Source organism: Triticum urartu, chromosome 7A, assembly GCF_056163025.1.
Source record: "Triticum urartu cultivar PI428250 chromosome 7A, HENAU_Tu73, whole genome shotgun sequence".
Lineage (NCBI taxonomy): Eukaryota > Viridiplantae > Streptophyta > Magnoliopsida > Poales > Poaceae > Triticum > Triticum urartu.
The window spans coordinates 263,945,226-263,965,478 of NC_141879.1; the positions used below are offsets into that span (position 1 = coordinate 263,945,226).

The window sequence follows — 20,253 nt, forward strand, 5'->3', positions numbered from 1 at the left end:
TTTAGTTTAAGCACTATGACAACTACAGTGTAAACATCATGGCAACTTTTGGGGGAAAAAATCATCGAAACATATCAACATAAAGTCTAGTTTTGAAGATCTCGTCGAGACAGATTTAATGATGAAAACGGATTCTTAATTGGATTTTTTAATTCGGAGATAAAAAAATTTAAACCGAAAACCAAAAAGAATTCTGCTGATGTCATCTGTTTTGATGTGATAAAATGAATGATAATGAAAGTGTGTGGGCGATGTGTAAAATGCCACATATGTGGGCGTTAATTTTTTCGTCGAAAAAAAATTGATAGTAAGGTAGGGGGGCATGTATCGATGAGAGCGGTGAAAGCGGAACCCACAAACTCCCCTTTAATAGTATAGAGATTTAACAATTGAATTGCATTACTTAGATATTCCTCTCTGTATTACTATCATGTACTGAATGAATTATAAAAAGAATATAGATCATATAGAAGCATATCGTGTCCTTTACATTCCACAAATGGCGTACTCTGATGTACACCCAACATCATATTAACTGAGACAATATTGTAAACATTAGCTTGCAGCAGATCCTGAACTAGAAATGGAGTACTTTGGAAGGTTGAACTGTAATCTTCGCTCTACAAAGTCCGGTGGCCGCTGGTATACAATGGAAGCAGCATGGATGAGGATGCGGGCAGTCAATCCCCAGATTACGTACTTCCGGTTTTCTTTCTCATAGTCGAAGTACTGAATTGTGAAGACTTGCCCCATCCGTTCTCTCTCCTCGGATCTCCTGTTCTCATCCTGCATCAGGGGACAAATGACATCCAATACATTACAATATCCATCTTAGCAAAAAAAGACCGATTCCTTTCCATTGTTGGCAGGAATGGTCATTTGGTCTGGCTGCGCCTAACAAAGTTCTCAATTCTTGCTAAATAGCTAAGTATACATATCGCTGTACCTTAAGTTGTATGGTAATTCATGCAGTAACCTTTTTTTTGTTTCTTTGTATGCCGCAAACTGATCATTTGAAGTATAAACTGAAACTATCATAAGCATCCAACCAAGGCTGCAACAGTTACTACCCATAAAATTATAAATGAAAAAAGAATGAATAAAGTGTGTACCTTAATTAGCATGTGAGAACACAAAGACACTAACCTTGAGGAACATCTCCAGGGGTACATCGAAAATGTCATCAACCTCGTGGATGTTGGGAACAGGTTTAAATCCTTCTATATCTGAGAGTATGCCAACAATAGGAACAACTACCAGAAGATGCTGCGACAGACATTGAGAATGTTAACCTTAATGAATCTTGAGGCTGTAGATATAACTTTAACACTGAATGAACTATGGAAGTTTACTAATTCAAACTTTAAAAGTGACATCTTGTTAAAACTCAAAACAGTGAGGAGCACAAAATTTTGTTCTGGACTTGGATTGTAAATGTTATGAACAAAATAAAGTGCTACTGATCAGACAATTGCAAATTGTGCAACTCAATTACATGGTTTACATATAAAAAATCATTGGGCTCTCGCTCTAGCAGTGGCAGCAAAAATGCAATTCAGTTTAAGAGTTTAGCTTTGTTGTTGTTATGGAAACAATTTTCGACTAGGGGTATCCTTAGTAGTGTGGCTAGTGAAATGTAAGTAGGGTTCTGTACGACGGCCTTATAGCGACGGTCATCGTACACCAACAAAGTGACACATCGTAGTTTTTTAAATAGGCTGTGAGGAACGTCTAGAACGTGTTATGTGAGGAACATTTAGAACGTCGCCGCTTCCGACAACTCTCGACGATCCGAGCCTTACAAGGTCCCTCGGACTCCAAAACCCGACCACCTAGTGAACGAAAGTACATGCCTATGGGCGGCTATTTTATATCCTAGTGGTCCTTGACAAATGACCAAGGCCCTTGAGGGTGGTAGGTTGGAGGGATACATGGGTAAATGATGGTCCATGGGTGTATGAAGACTAGTCAAAGACGGAGGTTTTTTTAGGCTGTCACAGGCGGAGGTGTCCATGGCTCATAGTGAGCCATGCATTCTCATCCATTCATGAATGGGCCTTGGCTAGCTGCACCTCATCTTAAACTGGGCTTCTTTGCTTCTCTGTCTTCATCTTTGACTTGGTCTTCTATTTATCCCTCTTCCTTTGACTTGTTGACCATGAGGACTTGCTTGGACTTTTGTTGACCATGGTGGCTTGCTTGGACTTATGTTGACCGTTTATGTAGATGCCATTTAGGACTAAGTGGAACCCCTGGTATAATATAGCTATTTCTTCAACAAGCTTCCACTAAATATCAAAATAATATGATCCCAACAGTTAGTGGAATCTTTTCTATAACTAGCTAAATGATTGTGCATTGTTGCAGGATTTACTTTTTTGTTATATACAATCAGTTGTTTAAACACTTGTGCAAAATGAAAAACTATTATCTTGAAAATTACATCAACCGAAACAGCCATATGTCCTCCATAGAATGGATGACAATAGTGGTAATCCCTAGTAACTTTAAAGGTGAACAAACCGCCACCGCTCAGAACTTTATAAGAGTAAAGATAAAGATTTCAAATGAGTTTTCTGTGATGATATGACAAGTACCAAAGTAATCTTCTGATACATTTGACAAGTCTGATTTAAATGCTTAATTTATTACATGATGTTGAACCGGTATGGGCCCAGCGCGGAGGTTGCTCAGCGCGGAGGTTGCTGCTGAGAAGTGCTGTGGTGATTTGCTGCTGCTGTTTGAGAAAGAGAAGTAGTTCTGCTGCTGCTGCTGCTTGCTGTTGGTGGTGAGAAGGAGGTTGTCTCTGCTGCTGCTACCGGGGGTGGCTGCAACCCGATGGGTGAACCAAAAGTCATTGCTCAGGCTTTTGAGAAGCTCGCTAAGATCCTTCTGGAGTCGAACTCTGGGGCCATCGTTCCTCAACAGGAAGTGGCTCAGAAGCACGAACTGTCGCCCATGGACATGAAGCTAGAAGGGGCCACCAACTATCTAAGCTGTCCGGAGGGCATTGCTGGCTGTGGAGCAGAAGGAGCTTGATGGGCACTTGTTGGGTGCTGTTGATGAACCAGGAGACAAGACTACCGCGGAAGGAAAGAGGTGGAAAGTCATAAACTCTGTGCTCATTGACTGGTTGTTGAACTCGGTGGTGCCCTCCATTGGACACTCTGTGGAGGGGCTATCCACATTCACTGCGATATGGAAGACTGGTAGAACCAGGGTCCTACCGGACCTGCTCCGGAGGTTGTAGGGAAAGGATGGAGCGGGACGGGGCGATGATCGGGCGCGCCGGCGGCTGGGCGCCGTCGCGTCGAAGGGAGATGGCGGCGGCGGCTAGGGTTCCGGCTCCTCTGGGAGCCGGGCAATAGGGATAATAATATTCTTATTGCTTAATTCCAAAAAAGAGTCTTACAGCCTATATTTATAACCTAGATAACTTGCATAAGAATTAACCTAAGATAACTTGCATAAGAATTAATCTAAGATAACTTGTGGGCTAAGATTGCCCGATGGGCCTAGCTAAACCGGCCATAACACTTCTCCCCGCCTGCACAAACAGCTCGTCCTCAAGCTGTAAGGTGGGGAAGTGCTTGCGGAACTCCTCGAGGCGATCAACCAGCGTCAAACACCTTCTCGACGGCTGGGGCAGCCAGGTCGGCGGCGACGGCGTCCTCCGGAATGTAGTCTGCAACCTCCAGGTAGAAGAGTCGCGGGCAGGCATGGCCGGGCGTGTAGGGCTCGTCGCAGTTGAAGCACAACCCTTGGCGGCGACGCTCAAGTAGCTCGGCTGAGGTGAGCCGGCGAAACGGGCGCGCCACGGTCGCGGCTAGGGGTGTCGAAGAAGCCTGCGCAGGCCGACCCTGCGCGGAATCCGGCCCGGGTAGCGACCCAGTGGTCCGGGACGGTGATTCATGCTGGATGGCCACCGCGCGGCGCTCGAACGCGCGGGCGTAGTACATGGCCGACTGGAGATCCTGGGGTCCCCGAAGCTCCACGTCCACGCGGATGTGATCCGGAAGTCCACCGACAAAGAGGTCGGCCCGCTGCTGCGCCGTCATGCCCGACGCATGGCAGGCCAGGGCCTGGAAACGGTCGGCGCAGTCCTGCACCGTGGAGGTGAAGGGAAGGCGGCCGAGCTCCGCCAGGCAGCTCCCGCGAACTGGAGGCCCAAAAAAGCAAAGGAGGTAGAGCTCGCGGAAGCGCTCCCAAGGGGGCATGCTGCCCTCGTCCTGCTCGAGGGCGTAGTACCAGGTCTGGGCTGCACCGCGGAGGTGGTAGGATGCCAGCCAAGTGCGCTCCGACGCGAGCGTGCGCTGGCCACGAAAAAACTGCTCACACTGGTTGAGCCAGTTAAGCGGGTCCTCCGTGCCGTCATAAGTGGCGAAATTGATCTTGGCGAACCGTGGCGGCGTCTGGGTCGGCGCGCCATGGCCGACCGGCTCGGCGGTGCGGAGCAGTGATGATGACAACGCCCGGTCAACGGTGGGGAGACCGTCGTAGGCCCTCGCGGAGCCGGATGAGGCCCCAGACTGCAGCGTGGGTACCGGTGGGTCCCCAGCCTCTGTGTAATCTGGCGGTGGCGACGTCCCGGTTAGCCAAGTCGGGATCGGGGACGATGACGGCGGAAGCCAGACCTGCTGGATCGGAAGTCCTCCCGGTGTGGACTGGCCCAATCCGGAGCTGGGCGACGGCGGTGGGAGCTGAACCGGCGCGGGCCACTGCGGCGCTGGGGCGGGCGCAGGAGGCGCGGGTGGCGCCGCGAGAACCGGTTCGGGCCACTGCGGCCAGGACGACGCTGGGGCGGCCGACGACTGGAGTGACGGATGGGCCCCGGCGATCGCCGCGGGTACCGAGTACCAGGGCAGGTGCAGCAAGGGCGGGGGCCCGCCGGTGTAGCCCGCCGGGAACGGCAGCAGGGGCGTCCCGCTCGGGCCCGACACGTTCTGGATCGGCCAGTGCGTCACCGGGTGGCTGTAGGCGGGGGGCACAGCCAGCGGGGTGGTGTGCGGGCCGGTCAAGTACAGGGAGATGCCCTGGACGGCCGTCACGAGGTCCCGCAGGGTGCTGGTCATCTCCTCCGGCGTGAAGACGGAGGTTGTCGGCGGCACGGAGGTGATCGGGGCCGGCGGCGTTGGACCCGGCAGTGGTCATCGGGGCGGTGGTGATGATGGGCAGCGGCGGCGTGGGTGTTGATGACGACATGATCGAACCCGAGTCTCTGGATACCAAATTGGTAGAACCAGGGGTCCTACCGGACCTGCTCCGGAGGTTGTAGGGAAAGGATGGAGCGGGACGGGGCGTTGATCGGGCGCGCCGGCGGCTGGGCACCGTCGCGTCGGAGGGAGATGGCGGCGGCGGCTAGGGTTCCGGCTCCTCTGGGAGCCGGGCAATAGGGATAATAATACTTTTATTGCTTAATTCCAAAAAGAGTCTTACAGCCTATATTTATAACCTAGATAACTTGCATAAGAATTAACCTAAGATAACTTGCATAAGAATTAATCTAAGATAACTTGTGGGCTAAGATTGCCCGGTGGGCCTAGCTAAACCGGCCATAACAAAGACTTTTTGTCCAGCCAGTACTCAGGCAAGGGCAATGTCATGCTAATTGCTCAGATTGAGGGGAAGATCAGTCGGCTGCGCCAAGGTGACGACATGTCAGTGATGGCATATGTGGCAGAGCTGCAAGCTTTGTGGGCCGAGCAGGATAACTGTGATCCTCCGGAACTCTATGATGCGGCTCACATCGAGTCAGAGCGCAAGTGGATTGCGCACAGCCGTGTGCTGTGTTAGATGTGTATAGCGCTTTTTGGTTTATCCCCATTGTATAAGGGGTCTCTTGCACTTTACCATACACATGTATATGTATTGGCCTTTGGCCCTCCTGTGAATGCAGTTGCTGTTTATCTAACATGGTATCAGATGTTAGGTTCCTCCCTCTCCCGCACGCTGCAACTCCGTGCTAGCTCTCCTCCCCCAATTCGCTCCGTCCCCTTGCCGTCCGGCTGACGTCTCTCTGCCTGATTCAGGCCGCCCCCGACCCAAGCTCCGCCATCGCCGCGGATCCGTCAGGGCCTGCTCGTCCTGTGCCCGGCCTCCCCGTCAGGCTCAGCCTCCCCTCGTCACGGATCAGACCGGGACCTGCTTGTCCCGTGCACGGCAGCCTCCTCGTTAGGCTCAGCCGTCTCCCGTGCACGGTCGATGCCCTCCTTGCCGCTCGTCCACCTCTCGCCGCGGAACCGCCCTGGCGGTCCCGGCCGCTGCTGCCCCTCGTCGCGGATCCATCGGGATCCGCCCAGGCCGCGGCTGCTGCTGCTCTGTCCGGTCGGGATCCGCCCCGGCGCGGCTGCTGCTGCAGTTCGTTGACTCCTCGAGCGCTGCTGCTCTGTTCGGCGCCGAAGCCTCCTCGAGCCGCTCGTGAGCAGCCTCTCGATCCGAATACTGTTCGGGACCCTCGCTCCGGATACAGTTCGGGTGTTCCGCGTCGTCCAAAAAAAGCGACGAGCAGAGTGCTCCCTCATGTCCTCTTCGGGCTATGTCGTTGTTCCTCGGTGCTCGGTGATCTTCGATGGCACCAACTATGCCGAGTTTGTGGGTTTCATGCATATTCACATGCGCGGTCTTCTGCTGTGGGGAGTTCTCTCTGGCGAGGTACCCTGTCCGCCCTGCCCTGTTGCTCCAGTGGCTCCTGTTCCGCCAGTACCACCGGTGCTTGCTGCTGAGGCTTCTCAGGCTGATCGGGATGCAGCCAAGACTCTTGATGATGCTGCAGTTGCTGCCTACAATCAGCAGGTATCTGCATATTCCGATGCTCTTTCTGTCTACCGGGATGATCTGTCTGCTTACACTCAGTGGTGCAATGATGATGCTCGTGCTGCTGCTGTTCTCACTGCGAGTGTCCTCCCTCAGTTTGCTTCGGAGTTCATGGGCCTCAACACTGTTGCAGCGATGTGGTCTTATCTTTGTCAGCGCTATCAGCCCTCTGGTGATGCTCTATACCTCTCTGTAGTGCGTCAGGAGCATGCTCTTCAGCAGGGTGACTCGTCTGTTGATGAGTTCTACTCACAGTACTCTGCCATCTGGCGTCAGCTTGACTCACTGCGGATAGTTGTTTGTGGCATTTGCCGTTGTTGCCAGACTACGAGGTCTGACTTGGAGTTTCAGAGGGTTCATGAGTTCTTATCTCGCCTCCGGTCTGAGTTTGAGCCTCGCCGTGCTCACTTGCTCGCTCGTGGTCGTGTTCCTATTTCGGAGGTGCTTGCAGAGCTTCGTGCTAAGGAGACACGTCTCCGGTCTGCTGGTCTGCTTGTGGTTCCTACTGTTCTTGCTACCCGAGCTCCTGTGTCTTCTGCTCCACCGCTCCTGCCCACACCTCCAGGGGGGCGGGTTACCCTCCTTCAGGAGAGGGTCGGTCGCGCTTGCACACCTTCTGTGGCTACTGCAACCGGCCAGGTCACCCAGAGTCAGATTGTCACAAGAAGCGAAGAGACCTGAAGCGTTCTTCTTCCAGTGGGACTCGTGCGCCTTCCTCGACTTCGTCACTCACTGACCAGGATATTATGCGTCTCAAGCACATGTTAGCTTCATCTGGTTCTTCGACGGGTTTTGTTGCCGCTGTGACAGCCACCATCACTCCGCCCCCGCCGGAGCCTACTCAGTCAGGTACATCCTCGTGGGTTCTGGATTCTGGAGCTTCTCTTCATGTCTTCTGATTCTTCTGCTTTATCTTCTCTTCGACCTCTTGATTTTCCTCTTAATGTTCTCACTGCCGATAGCACACCTCTTCCTGTTACTAGTCGTGGCATCCTTTCCACTCCGTCCTTTTCGGTTCCTAGTGTGTCTCATGTCCCACGTCTTACCATGAATCTTTTTTCCGCTGCCCAACTTACTGACTCTGGCTGTCGTGTCATTCTTGATGCCGACTCTTGTTCTGTTCAGGATCATCGCACTCAGGGTCTGGTTGGCGCTAGCCCTCGGCGCCGTGAGTCTGAGGGCCTTCGGGAGGTTGACTGGCTTCGTGTTCCTTCCGCCGCTGCCTCATATGCCAGCTCACATGCTCTTACTGCCTCCTCTTCTGCGTCCTTCCAACAGTGGCATCATCGACTTGGTCACATTTGTGGCTCTCGCTTGTCCTCATTAGTCCATCAAGGCGTCTTAGGGTCTATCTCTGGTGATGTTTCGTTGCATTGTGATGGTTCTAGGCTTGGCAAACAGACTCAGTTACCTTATCCTACCAATGAGTCTGTATCTCAGTGTCCTTTTGACTTAGTACATTCTGATGTATGGGGTCCTGCTCCTTTTGACTCGAAAGGGGGTCATCGCTACTACGTTCTGTTTATTGATGATTTCTCTCGCTACACTTGGCTTTATTGTATGAAATCTCACAGCGAAGTTCTCCCCATATACAAGCGTTTTGCTGCCATGGTTCGCACTCAATTTTCCACGCCTGTTCGTATCTTCCGTGCTGACTCAGCTGGAGAGTATATCTCTCATCTGTTGCGTGGTTTTCTTGCGGAGCAGGGTACTCTTGCCCAGTTCTCTTGCCCTGGTGCCCATGCTCAGAATGGTGTTGCTGAACGCAAACATCGCCATTTGCTTGAGACGGCTCGGGCGATGATGATCGCCGCCTCTCTTCCACCACATTTCTGGGCTGAGGCCGTTTCCGCATCCACCCACCTCATAACATTCAGCCATCGGCTGCCTTGAAGGGTGGTATTCCTCTGGAGCGTCTCTCTGGTCGCTCTCCGGACTATTCTGCTCTTCGTATGTTTGAATGCGTGTGTTGTGTTCTTCTTGCTCCGAAAGAACGAACCAAGTTGACTGCTCAGTCTGTTGAGTGTGTTTTCCTTGGCTACAGTGATGAGCACAAGGGCTATCGCTGTTGGGACCCTGTTGGTCGCCGACTGCGCATTTCACGTGACGTGACTTTTGATGAGTCTCATTCTTACTATCCGCGTCCCTCCTCCTCGACCTTTTCCGTGGCAGATATTTCTTTCCTTCTCCTTCCCGACACATCTCCCTCTGTGCCTTCTGTCCTTCCTTCTCCTCCGATGAGTCTCCCTACACCACCGGTATCACCATCCCCTCCCTCCTCCTCTTCTCCCTTGTCTTCTCCCTCCCCACCCTCCTTCCCAGTCTTTCGCCCTCACTCTCCTTTTCCTCTCCACTACACTCGCCGTCCTCGTGCTATGGCTGATCCTACTGATGTGCCCTCTACTTCCGGTGCACCTCCTCTCACGCCTTCACCGGTCCATAACCTTCGCGTTAGGCCTTGTCCCCCACCTGATCGCTATTCTTCTGACCACTATGATCTCTCTGCCATTTCTAAGCCCACCACCTTTCGGGCTGCCATGACTCAGCCTGAATGGCAGCTTGCGATGGCCGAGGAGCTTGCGGCACTTGAGCAAAATGGCACGTGGGATCTGGTTTCTCCTCCTTCTGGTGTTCGTCCCATCACGTGCAAGTGGGTCTATAAGATTAAGACTCGCTCTGATGGTTCTCTTGAGCGTTACAAAGCTCGTCTTGTGGCTCGTGGCTTTCAGCAGGAACATGGGCGTGATTATGATGAGACTTTTGCTCCTGTGGCCCACATGACCACTGTCCGCACTCTCCTTGCCGTGGCTTCTGTTCGTCATTGGCCTGTGTCTCAGCTCGACGTTCAGAACGCCTTTCTCAATGGCGAGTTGCGTGAGGAGGTCTATATGCAACCACCACCGGGGTACTATGCTCCTGACGGTATGGTTTGTCGACTTCGCCGCTCCCTCTATGGTCTGAAACAGGCCCCTCGTGCCTGGTTTGAGCGATTTGCCTCTGTGGTGACTGCCACTGGTTTCTTGCCCAGTGATCATGATCCCCAATTGTTTGTTCACACCTCTCCTCGCGGTCGGACTCTTCTGCTTCTCTATGTTGATGACATGATCATGACTGGTGACGACTCTGACTATATTGCCTTTGTTAAGGCCCGTCTTCGCGACCAGTTCCTCATGACTGATCTTGGTTCACTTCGATATTTTCTTGGGATTGAGATCTCCTCGACCTTTGATGGCTTCTACATCTCCCAGGAGAAATATATTCAGGATCTTGCTCATGCTACTCTTGGTGATGAGCGCACTATTGTAACTCCTATGGAGCTCAACATTCAGCTCCGCGCCTCTAATGGTGACCCTCTCCCTAATCCCACTCGCTATCGTCACCTTGTTGGCAGTCTTGTCTATCTTGCTGTTACGCGTCCTGACATCTCCTATCCTGTCCACATCCTGAGTCAGTTCGTTTCAGCCCCCACCTCTGTCCACTATAGTCATCTCCTCCGTGTTCTACGATATCTTCGTAATCTCTCAGCGCCTTTTCTTTCCCCGATCCAGCTATCTTGAGCTCCAGGCCTACTCTGATGCTACCTGGGCTAGTGATCCCTCTGATCAATGCTCGCTGTCTGCTTATTGTGTCTTTCTTGGTGGCTCTCTTATTGCCTGGAAGACAAAGAAACAGACTACAGTTTCTCGCTCAAGTACAGAGGCTGAGTTGCGAGCCATGGCTATGCTGACGGCTGAGGTGATCTGGTTACGGTGGTTACTTGAGGATTTTGGTGTGTCTGTTACTACCTCGACTCCCTTATTGTCAGACAGTACTGGTGCTATCAGTATTGCGCGTGACCCGGTGAAGCATGAGCTCACCAAGCACATCGGTGTGGATGCCCACTTTGTGCGTGCTGCTGTGCAGGATCAGACCCTCGCTCTTCACTATGTGCCCTCTAAGTTACAGTTGGCGGACTTCTTCACGAAGGCACAGACTCGAGCGCAGCATAGTTTTCTTCTCTCCAAACTCAGTGTTGTTGATCCACCATGAGTTTGAGCGGGGGTGTTAGATGTGTATAGCCCTTTTCGGTTTATCCCCATTGTATAAGGGGTCTCTTGCACTTTACCATACACATGTATATGTATTGGCCTTTGGCCCTTCTGTGAATGCAGTTGCTGTTTATCCAACATGCTGAAACTGTTGGGGCTCAGAGGTTGCTTTCATGGCAGGAGGGCATCCCTGTTGCACCAACCTCTCCTGCCTATTATTGAGGAGACTATTGCAGCAATGTCTCAAGAGGAGGTGCGGCTATCTCTTGAGCATGTAGAAGTGAGGGTTGTGCCGGCTTCAACATTTGCAGTCGCATGGAGTGGACAGATCCCAACAAATGTCATATCTATGGGGAGGTAGGTCACTGGAAGTGGGCCTGTCCAACTCGTGGCAGAGGCAAGGGATACAACAGACGGGGAGCTAGCAAAGGCAGGAGTCCTAGAGGCAGAGGTGGTTACTCAGACCTCAGGGGGTTAGGCTTCTAGGGGCAGAGGTGGATACTCGGGACACTCAAGGGTCAGAGGGCTCACATGGTGGCAGTTGCAGGAGGCACTGGGACGTCAAAAGGCAAATATTTAGATGATGCAGACTGTGGAGACTTTGCTCACTTGGCCTCCACTGATGAAGGTAATCCGGAAAAGGCATCTCTTGCTACTAATGAGAGTGCTCCAGAGTGGGTTCTTGACTCTGGAGTATCTAAGCATGTTGCTAGTAAATCCTGTGTGTTTGAGTCTTACAATAAGCATCCTCCTTCTCACACGGGCACTATACAAACTGTTGATGGCACAAAACAGACTGCCATAGGGGTTGATACATTAAAGTGCACTCCGGCCATCTCCCTATCCTCAGTTTTACATGTGCCAGCTTTTCCTGTCAATTTGGTCGCTTTTAGTGCTCTCATTGATCAAATAGACTGTTGTGTGGTCCTTGACAATTCGGTTGCCCGATTCAGGAGCGACAGACGAGGCAAACAGTTGGGACTGGCACCAGGCATAGGGGGCTCTGGTACATGGACCAGGAGGTGCAGCTGGACGTGGTGTGTGCTGTGACCATGGAGGACAAGGAGAAGAAGGCGATGATCCATCACTTTAGAATGGGACATGTATCTTCTGATAAGATGGGTAGAATCTTTCCAGATGTTATGTGGGAGATAGGCAAAGGCAAGTTGACATATGATGCTTGTGAGTATGCCAAACACACAAGAGCCTCATATGTGATTAAGGGGTTTAGAAGCATATCCCCTTTTGTGTTGATTCATTCAGATGTATAGACTTGCCCAGTTGTGTCAAAAAATGGAATGAAGTACTTTGTTACCTTTATCGATTACTATTCTCGTATGACTTCGATTTATTTGATGCATCACAAGGATGAGGTGTTTAGCTGTTTTCAGAATTTCCATGCCTTGGTGAAGAATCAGTTTCAGGTGCAGGTGCAGGTGATCAGGACCGACAATGGCACAGAGTATGTGAACAACACCTTTGGGGCCTTCTTGTCTGATCATGATATTCTTCATCAAACTTCATCCCCAAACACCCCCTCAAAATGGAGTGGCAGAAAGGAAGAATCGTCATATTCTTGAGGTTGCTCGGTCATTGATGTATATGATGAATGTGCCCAAGTTCTTGTGCAGTGAAGCAGTTATGCCAGCCACGTATCTGATCAAACGGACACCATCAAGAATACTAGGAATGAAATCTCCGTGTGGGCTGGTATATGGGGGAACTAAACTTTTTGTTCCCCCAAAGTTGTTTGGCTGTACTTGTTTTGTTCGAGATCACCGGGTTTCTGTTGGGAAACTTGATCCACGGGCAGTGAAGTATATTTTTCTGGGCCATTCTTCCAGTCAGTAGGGGTATAAATGTTGGTGTCCCTCTGAGAAACACAGGTTTGTCGGTATGGATGTAACCTTCAGGGAATCGAGCCATTCTATGGTGAGCCAACAGATCTAAGTGTGTTGTTTCAAGAGCTTGACCACTTACACTCTATGCAGGATGGTCAAGAGGGGGAGAAGATTGTATCTCATACTCAGGATGATTCTGTGGGCACTAACACTGATGGTGATGTGCAGGTTCAACTCCAGCCAATTGTGGGTACACTTCTGGTTGGTACTCTCACTGATGGTGATGTGGCAACGGTGAATTCCTTTCAGATTGGTAATGTCCAGCTCCCTATTCGAGATCGGTAGCAGAAGATCCCCCTATTGTACTCTCGTCGGCAGCCACAAGTGCATAGCTCATCTGACACGTCTGGTATATTCACGGGGGCAGCCACAAGTGCAGGGGGAGCAGCCAGTGTAGGGGGACAGCAAGGCAATGATGCAAGCTCATCTGACACAGTGCAACTGCCTATTGCATTGCGAAAGGGGACAGGTGGAGCTGCACAAAAGGCCTTACCTCCGGATATTTTTGATGATCATGACATTAGAAATTTTGTGTCTTATGAGGCTTTGTCTCCTAAGACATCCGGAGGGCATGGTTTGAAGCAATCGCCAAGGGCATGGTTTGATAGGTTCAGATGAGTTGTCTGTGGTATGGGGTATCGTCACTGTAACGGTGATCACACGATGTTCGACAAACACTCTGATCGGAAGAGCACCATTCTTGCTGTCTATGTGGATGACATTATCATCACGGGAGATGATAAGGAGGAAATAGAGAGATTGAAGGGGTGTCTGAGCAAGGAATTTGAGGTAAAATACTTCCTTGGCATTGAAGTGGCTCGGATAGAGAAGGGAATATCTTTGTGTCAACGGAAACACCTTGGATCTCTTGAATGACATGAGCATGATGGGATGTCGTGCTGCCCCAACTCCGATTGAACAAAACCATCAAGTAACAACAGAACCAGGAGAGCTTGTGAATAAGGAAGATTATCATAAACTGGCAGGAAGGTTATTGTACTTGTGTCATACCAGGCATGACATTACGTATGCCGTGGGTGTGGTGAGAGCAGATACATGCATGAACCAAGGAGTGGGCATCTTGATATTGTGCACAGAATCCTGACATACTTGAAGGGCACTCCAGGTAAAGGGTTGTGGTTTGCAAAGAGTGGACATCTTGAGGTGGATGGCTACAGTGACTCTGATTGGGCCAGTTGTCAAGACGATAGAAAATCAACTTTTGGCTATTGTATGTTTGTGGGAGGAAATTTGGTGTCATGAAGAAGCAAGAAACAAACAGCTGTGCCTAGATCAACAGCAGAAGCTGAGTATAGAGCCTTATCTCAAGGGTTGTCTGAGATGCTCTGGGTGAAGCACCTTCTGGGCGAGTTGAAACTGCTGAGAAACGGACCCTTGAGGGTGTGGTGTGACAATCAGTTGGCTATAAGCATTCCTAATAATCAAGTTCAACATGATAGGACTAAACATGTGGAAATTGATCGCTTCTTCTTTAAGGAGAAACTTGGTGCTGGGATTATTAGCCTCACTCATGTCAGCTCTGGGCAGCAGTCTACAGATTGCTTGACAAAGGGACTGGGAACAAAGGACTGTAACTTGGCATGTGACAAGATGGGAATGATAGATATCGACCACCTATCTTGAGGGGGAGTGTTGTACCGGTATGAGCCCAAGCCCATCAAGATATGTCACTTAGGGCCCAAGCCCATGTGCTGACCTAGAAGGGGGGCATCCAGTCCTCCCGTTCTCCTGAGTACACACTATTCTCGTTCAACACGTAACATCTGAAAAAATGCAACATGTTGTCAAATCCTAATACAACATAATATTTGGTCAATTTCGAGTAGAAAGACAACATTTAATCTCTTAGTGGTAAACGATAAGATAAAGAGTTGTCGTGCGCCCGAACAGTATATTTGGAGGCACCCAGGGTTGGTACTAGTCCATCCTGAGGATGCCCTATCGAGATTCAAGACGCTCCTTCATGTCCTTGCCCGCCTGATAGTTCTGAAGTTAGGGAAGATGGTTGTCTCCGGGCTTCCAAGCCCTCAACCAATCAAGTGTTTCCAAGGGACGATAGTAGCAAAGCAACACTAGAGAACGACGCTTCTAAGGAGCAATACTAGCAGGAAGCTAGGTTCCAAACTCTAGTGGGAAGCTAGTTATCGAGGGGCAACTCTAACAGGTAGCTAGTTTCCAAGTGCAAGGGTCCGGGCTTTCGAGGGGGTGTTGCGCCTTGTGAAGCACCCTTGCTCCAACTTGTGGGAGAATGCCTTGATCTGCGAGGCAATCCACACCGCACCTGGTCATGTCAGGTCGTCAGTTCACGCTTAGGGAGGCCGCACGCCACTCGTTCCTCTGGCCCAACCTCTCCTCCTCACCTTCACTCTTCACAAGTGAGCAGATGAGAGTGAGAGCCTTAAGCCTTTGCCCCCCCCCCCACCCTCCTCTCAAGTAAGAGGCCCTCTATTTATACATGAAAAGTTGCGGAAATTACATGGTATGCCATTGGTATTTTATTACAAGTGTGCCCTTGCTTTTTGTCTAACCCTAAGGGCTTGATGGCAATCCTACGAAGGAATATTCCTGTGGCATCTATCATAGTCCTTTAGGGTTTTAGTGACCCTTGTGTCTATTCACCATATCACCCTTCGACTACTCATGGAGAGATATAGGGAGCCATTTTCTTGGTACGACAACTTATGTAGAGATACCGGGAGCAAAAGAAGGACCTGCATATGGTGTTCATTGGCCTACGATAAGATACCGCGAAATGACATGTGGCAAGCCTTGGAGAAACACAAAGTCCCAACAAAGTACATTACTCTCATCAAGGACATGTACGATAATGTTGTGACAAGTGTTCGAACAAGTTATGGCGACACTAACAACTTTGCGATTAAAATAGGACTGCACCAGGGGTCAGCTTTGAGCCCTTATCTTTTTGCTTTGATGATGGATAAGGTCATAAGGGATATACGAGGAGATATCCCATGGTGTATGCTCTTTGCGGATGATATGGTGCTAGTCGATGATAGTCGCGGGGGTCAATAGGAAGTTAGAGCTATGGAGACAAACCTTGGAATCGAAAGGTTTTAGACTTAGTAGAACTAAAACCGAGTACATGAGGTGCGGCTTCAATACTACTAGGCATGAGGAGGAAGTTAGCCTTGATGGGCAGGTGGTGCCTCAGAAGGACACCTTTTGATATTTGGGGTCAATGCTGCAGAAGGATGGGGATATCGATGAAGATGTGAACCATCGAATCAAAGCTGGATGGATGAAGTGGCGCCAAGCTTCTGGCGTTCTCCGTGACGAGAGGGCCACAAAAGCTAAAAGGCGGGTTCTATAGGACAGCGATTCGACCCACGATGTTGTATGGCTCTAAGTGTTGGCCGACTAAAAGGCGACATGTTCAACAGTTAGGTGCGACAGAGATGCGCATGTTGAGATGGATGTGTGTCCACACAAGGAAGGACCGGGTCCGGAATGATGATATACGAGATAGAGTTGGGGTAGCATCGATTGAGGAGAAGCTTGTCCAACATCGTCTGAGATGGTTTGGGCATACTCAGCGATGGCCTCCAGAAGCTCCAATGCATAGCAGACGGCTAAAGCGTGCAGATAATGTCAAGAAAGGTCGAGGTAGACTGAACTTGACATAGGAGGAGTCCGTAAAGAGAGATCTGAAGGATTGGAGTATCACCAAAGAACTAGCCATGGACAAGGGTGCGTGGAAGCTTGCTATCCATGTGCCAGAACCATGAGTTAATTGCGAGATCTTATGGGTTTCACCTCTAGCCTACCCCAACTTGTTTGGGACTAAAGGCTTCGTTGTTGTTGTTGTACCATTTGCCTACTCATGCATGAGAGAGAGAGAGAGTGTGTGGGTGTATGTGTGTGTGTTTGATATTGCAAAAATGCCCTTTTGAGATTTCTCTTCCTCTCCTTTGCTGGAGTATTCTGGGGATTTGAGGGCCTTCTACTATTCATCTGCGAACCACTGTACTGGGCATAGAAGGGCTCCGCGTCCATATGGTCGGGTCTGACTTCATATTTCTAAGCCCGCTGGCTTGGTCCCTTGACTTTGAGTTGACTTTTGGAGATCTTCTAGTCCTCCTCGGGATCAATTTCCGTCAACTCCTGATGCTTCTTGTGCCTCCTGGCTTTGTCGCCGGGAGGGGGGTAGCGCCTGGTCCTACCTTTTTGGGTTGCAGTTGACTTAAGCAGGTGAAACTATGTGTAAGGACTTTACTAAATCTAGATCATCGGGTATGCAATGGTTGCATCGCTTGGAGGCAGAGTGTGGACTCCTTATACCACATAAAGAATACTTCACTTGCTATTTAACTTTTTCATAGAACGTAAGTCGGTAATTAAAAACAGGCATGTCAGCCTGATATGATCCTCAAGACAGACATAGGCAGATCATGTGACTCAAGTTTGTTTGGCTGCAAGAACTGTGTACAATTTCATATCCATAATAGTTGGACAGATAAAAGAAGGTTCCATTTCCCGTTACTGAGGCATTGAAACAGGCTATTTGGATGTGAGACAATTACTAGGTTGACTAGAAAGTAAAACCAAAAGGCAATGCACCTTTGACAAGAAGTGCTCGAGAGAGGTAACAACAGTAACCAGACATGGATCCATCCCAATCTCCTCCTTTGCTTCCCGCAATGCTGTAGCTGCATCATCAGCATCGCCTTCGTCAACTTTTCCGCCTGGCAATGCAACCTCCCCTGTATCAAGGCAACAAAATCACTGATAAGTGCAGCAAAACATACATCTATGATGATGAGTAAGTTACTTTTCATTTGCACTTTCCAGTATGGGAGATACGGACTAAGCTCAAATGAGCTGGGTTAGACTACATCGTCAGCTCACCTGCAAAGCTTATTCCGAGACAAGTCAGCTCTCTAGGTCGGCAAGAAATGTATGCTCAGCCAGGAATATATCTGAGTCAAGCTATATAGCTGGCGACCCATTTGTGATCTTGCCTCCTAAAATTCGAAAGCTATGGCAAGCCAACTGCAAGCAGGCTAGATAGAAAACTGAGAATCAAGGCGCAAATTCAGCTTAATTCATTTCAGGACCAAACCCCAGTGGTTAGCCATCCGTGAGATGAGCCCAAATTGCTTGTAACTTTACAAGTTGTAAGCCTCTATTGCACCTCGCACGTCTGTTCCAATTAGTGACCAAAGTATGTTCTTCCTAGCGACCAATCGAACATCACGATAATACATTCCCTATTCTATTATATTATATTACTAAAAGCAAAAATATGGCTGAAAATAGGAGATGACCTACAAAATCCAAGAGAAAAGCAAGACATCTGGCCATTGATTACGTTGACCCACATGCTCAAAGCAGTTAAGGCCCAACCTGGTCCACCTTGAAATCCATAACGAATCATGGTAGAATTGATGGGGTGTTTTTCTTAATTTTTCAATAAATATTTAACTTGTGTCACATCTCCTTTTCACCTTTTTTTTGTCAAGAAAAAAAGCTTAGAACAAAGATTAATAAGCCTTAAGTGGTTCGATAAAGTTTTACAATCTAAATCTTTAGAACGCTAAGTTAACTAGCGGATATTTTAAATCAGTCATGAATAATTAAAATAGCGTCAAAAGGTATATTGTTTTATGGTTGTCTGACGTATCTGAACATAAATAAAACAAAGTGAATGCATGGCCATTTCGAAACTATCATCATGATTTATGAAACCATGTCATATTTTTGTCTTCGTAATGCAATGATATGCAGACATATTTTTTGTGAAACCCAACGCTATTGTGCAGTCTGTGAATCAAAAACCAACCACCAACACTCTGCAAATCATACTGGTCTAAATTAAATAGCATTGAAGAGACTTGAATCAATAGTCAATACGAAAGAACACTAGAACACTGGAACTACACGGGAGCATCCATCAAACCATTCTAGCGCCCTCGCACTAACTGAACAGGCCCTAATGATTAAAAAAACAGCAAGTAATCCTCTGAAACATTTCTGCTCCACTGAACTCCCAGAAATCCAATCGTTTGCTTAATTCCCCATATCCAAAACAAAGAGTCGAAACGCCGGGCTTTATTGTGAGAAAACGATTCCCTCTTATTCGGATTGATCGCACCCATGAGAATCTGCATAAAAATCACCAAAAACAAGCTAGCTGCTCACCGGAGTGAGTGGAGAGGGAAGAGGAGCGCTTGGTGAGGATGACGCGGAGCTCCCCGGCGGAGCCCCGGAAGAGGCAGATCAGCACGGCGGCCCTCCGCGGCTTAAGTAGCTCGCCGGCGTTGGGGGTCGCCGCCGTGGATGGATCACCGGCATGCGGGGAGGGGGGCGGCTGGTGGAGCCTCAGCCGCTGGATGAGCGCCTCGATTTCCGTGGCAGGCTCCTCCCCGTCCATGCGAAGGAAACTCTAGGAGAGAGCGGAGGAGTTCAGAGTGGTTGAGGCCTTCACCTCTGAGGAGGGCGATGAAGAAGACATTGCGACGGACGGATCGAACTGCCGTGGATGGAGATGGTAGTTTTTTTTTTCTAGGGAGCTGGAGATAGGGAAGCTCGAGGCTGTGAGCTGCTCGAGATCGACTTATCTTTTGACTCGATTTGAAAAGAAATAAGCTGAGTTTGAACACTTTACGTAAATCGATCGAGAAACGAGCTGATCTTGAGCCAATGTTGGCTCGTTCAATTTTAACTTGATAGCTCGACAGAATATCATTATGTTAAATGATCATACCATATATTAAATAAAAATAAGATAATTTATTAACATATATGATGTCTATATTTTCTCCATTTTATTTATCAACGAAGATGAAAACTTAATTAAATGCAAAGAAGATTTAGGCCTAATTATGACACGTGGTCGACTATGTGTTAAATATCTTATATTTTTGGTAAAGATTCCCAGCATATTCATCTTAATTTTTTTGTTTTTCATCCATAGATTTATAATTTTTACCATCTCATTTAGCTTGAAATTAGCTCGAGATTGACTCGCAATCGTTATAAGCTAAGCACGAGTCATGTTCTACAGCTCAATCATGAGCTTCACTTAGTTTGTGCCCGCTTGAATTTTCATATGAGTTGAGCTGAGCCAACTTCAACTCGCTCGAGCTCGATTCGTTTGCAGCCCTAGCCGGAGATAGTAGTTGAGGTAAAAAAATGCAAACTCCAAAACTTTTTATTTAGGCAAACTCCAAAGCTTTTTATTGCACCTTCACGATGTTTACGAGAAGGGAAACGATTAAAATCAATCAGCCGATACGCGTAGCATTCCACCACTCGTGCAACCATCAGATCCAAGTTTCGCCGGACGGTGCACATCATACATTATGCAACACAGTAGGTGTTGCAAAACACCTGCAACATGCTAAATGTTGCCAGACCCTCTAGTCTTCCATCTAGATCGGATCTGAGAGCCACGCCACCAATTCTCCTGACTCAATTTGCGTGGGACGCGTGCCTCTCCACCTTAACATATCTTTGCAACATCATCTGTG

The 20,253-nt window shown here is 49.0% G+C and overlaps 1 protein-coding gene and 1 pseudogene across 1 annotated transcript; one reads left to right on the top strand and one right to left on the bottom strand.

Annotated features, from left to right (window-relative positions):
* Nucleotides 1-381: 381 nt before the first annotated feature.
* Nucleotides 382-19,286, bottom strand: LOC125519716 (nudix hydrolase 15, mitochondrial-like). The gene is made up of 4 exons (XM_087536568.1): nt 18,923-19,286; nt 17,342-17,484; nt 1,147-1,266; nt 382-786 (listed from the first exon to the last, which is right to left on the bottom strand). The coding sequence occupies exons 1-4, from the start codon at nt 19,152-19,154 to the stop codon at nt 556-558; spliced, it is 726 nt and encodes a 241-aa protein (XP_087392694.1). The 5' UTR covers nt 19,155-19,286; the 3' UTR covers nt 382-555.
* On the top strand, nt 6,490-7,712 carry LOC147959265 (uncharacterized; annotated as a pseudogene).
* Nucleotides 19,287-20,253: the final 967 nt, after the last annotated feature.

Excerpts from the sequence above, each read along its gene's own strand:
- LOC125519716 (XM_087536568.1), bottom strand. The coding sequence starts at position 19,154 with ATGGACGGGGAGGAGCCTGCCACGGAAATCGAGGCGCTCATCCAGCGG. Across the intron at positions 17,485-18,922 it reads TTCCCTCTCCACTCACTCCG|GGGAGGTTGCATTGCCAGGC; the intron begins GTGAGCAGCTAG and ends GCCTTGATACAG. Across the intron at positions 787-1,146 it reads CCCTGGAGATGTTCCTCAAG|GATGAGAACAGGAGATCCGA; the intron begins GTTAGTGTCTTT and ends CCCCTGATGCAG.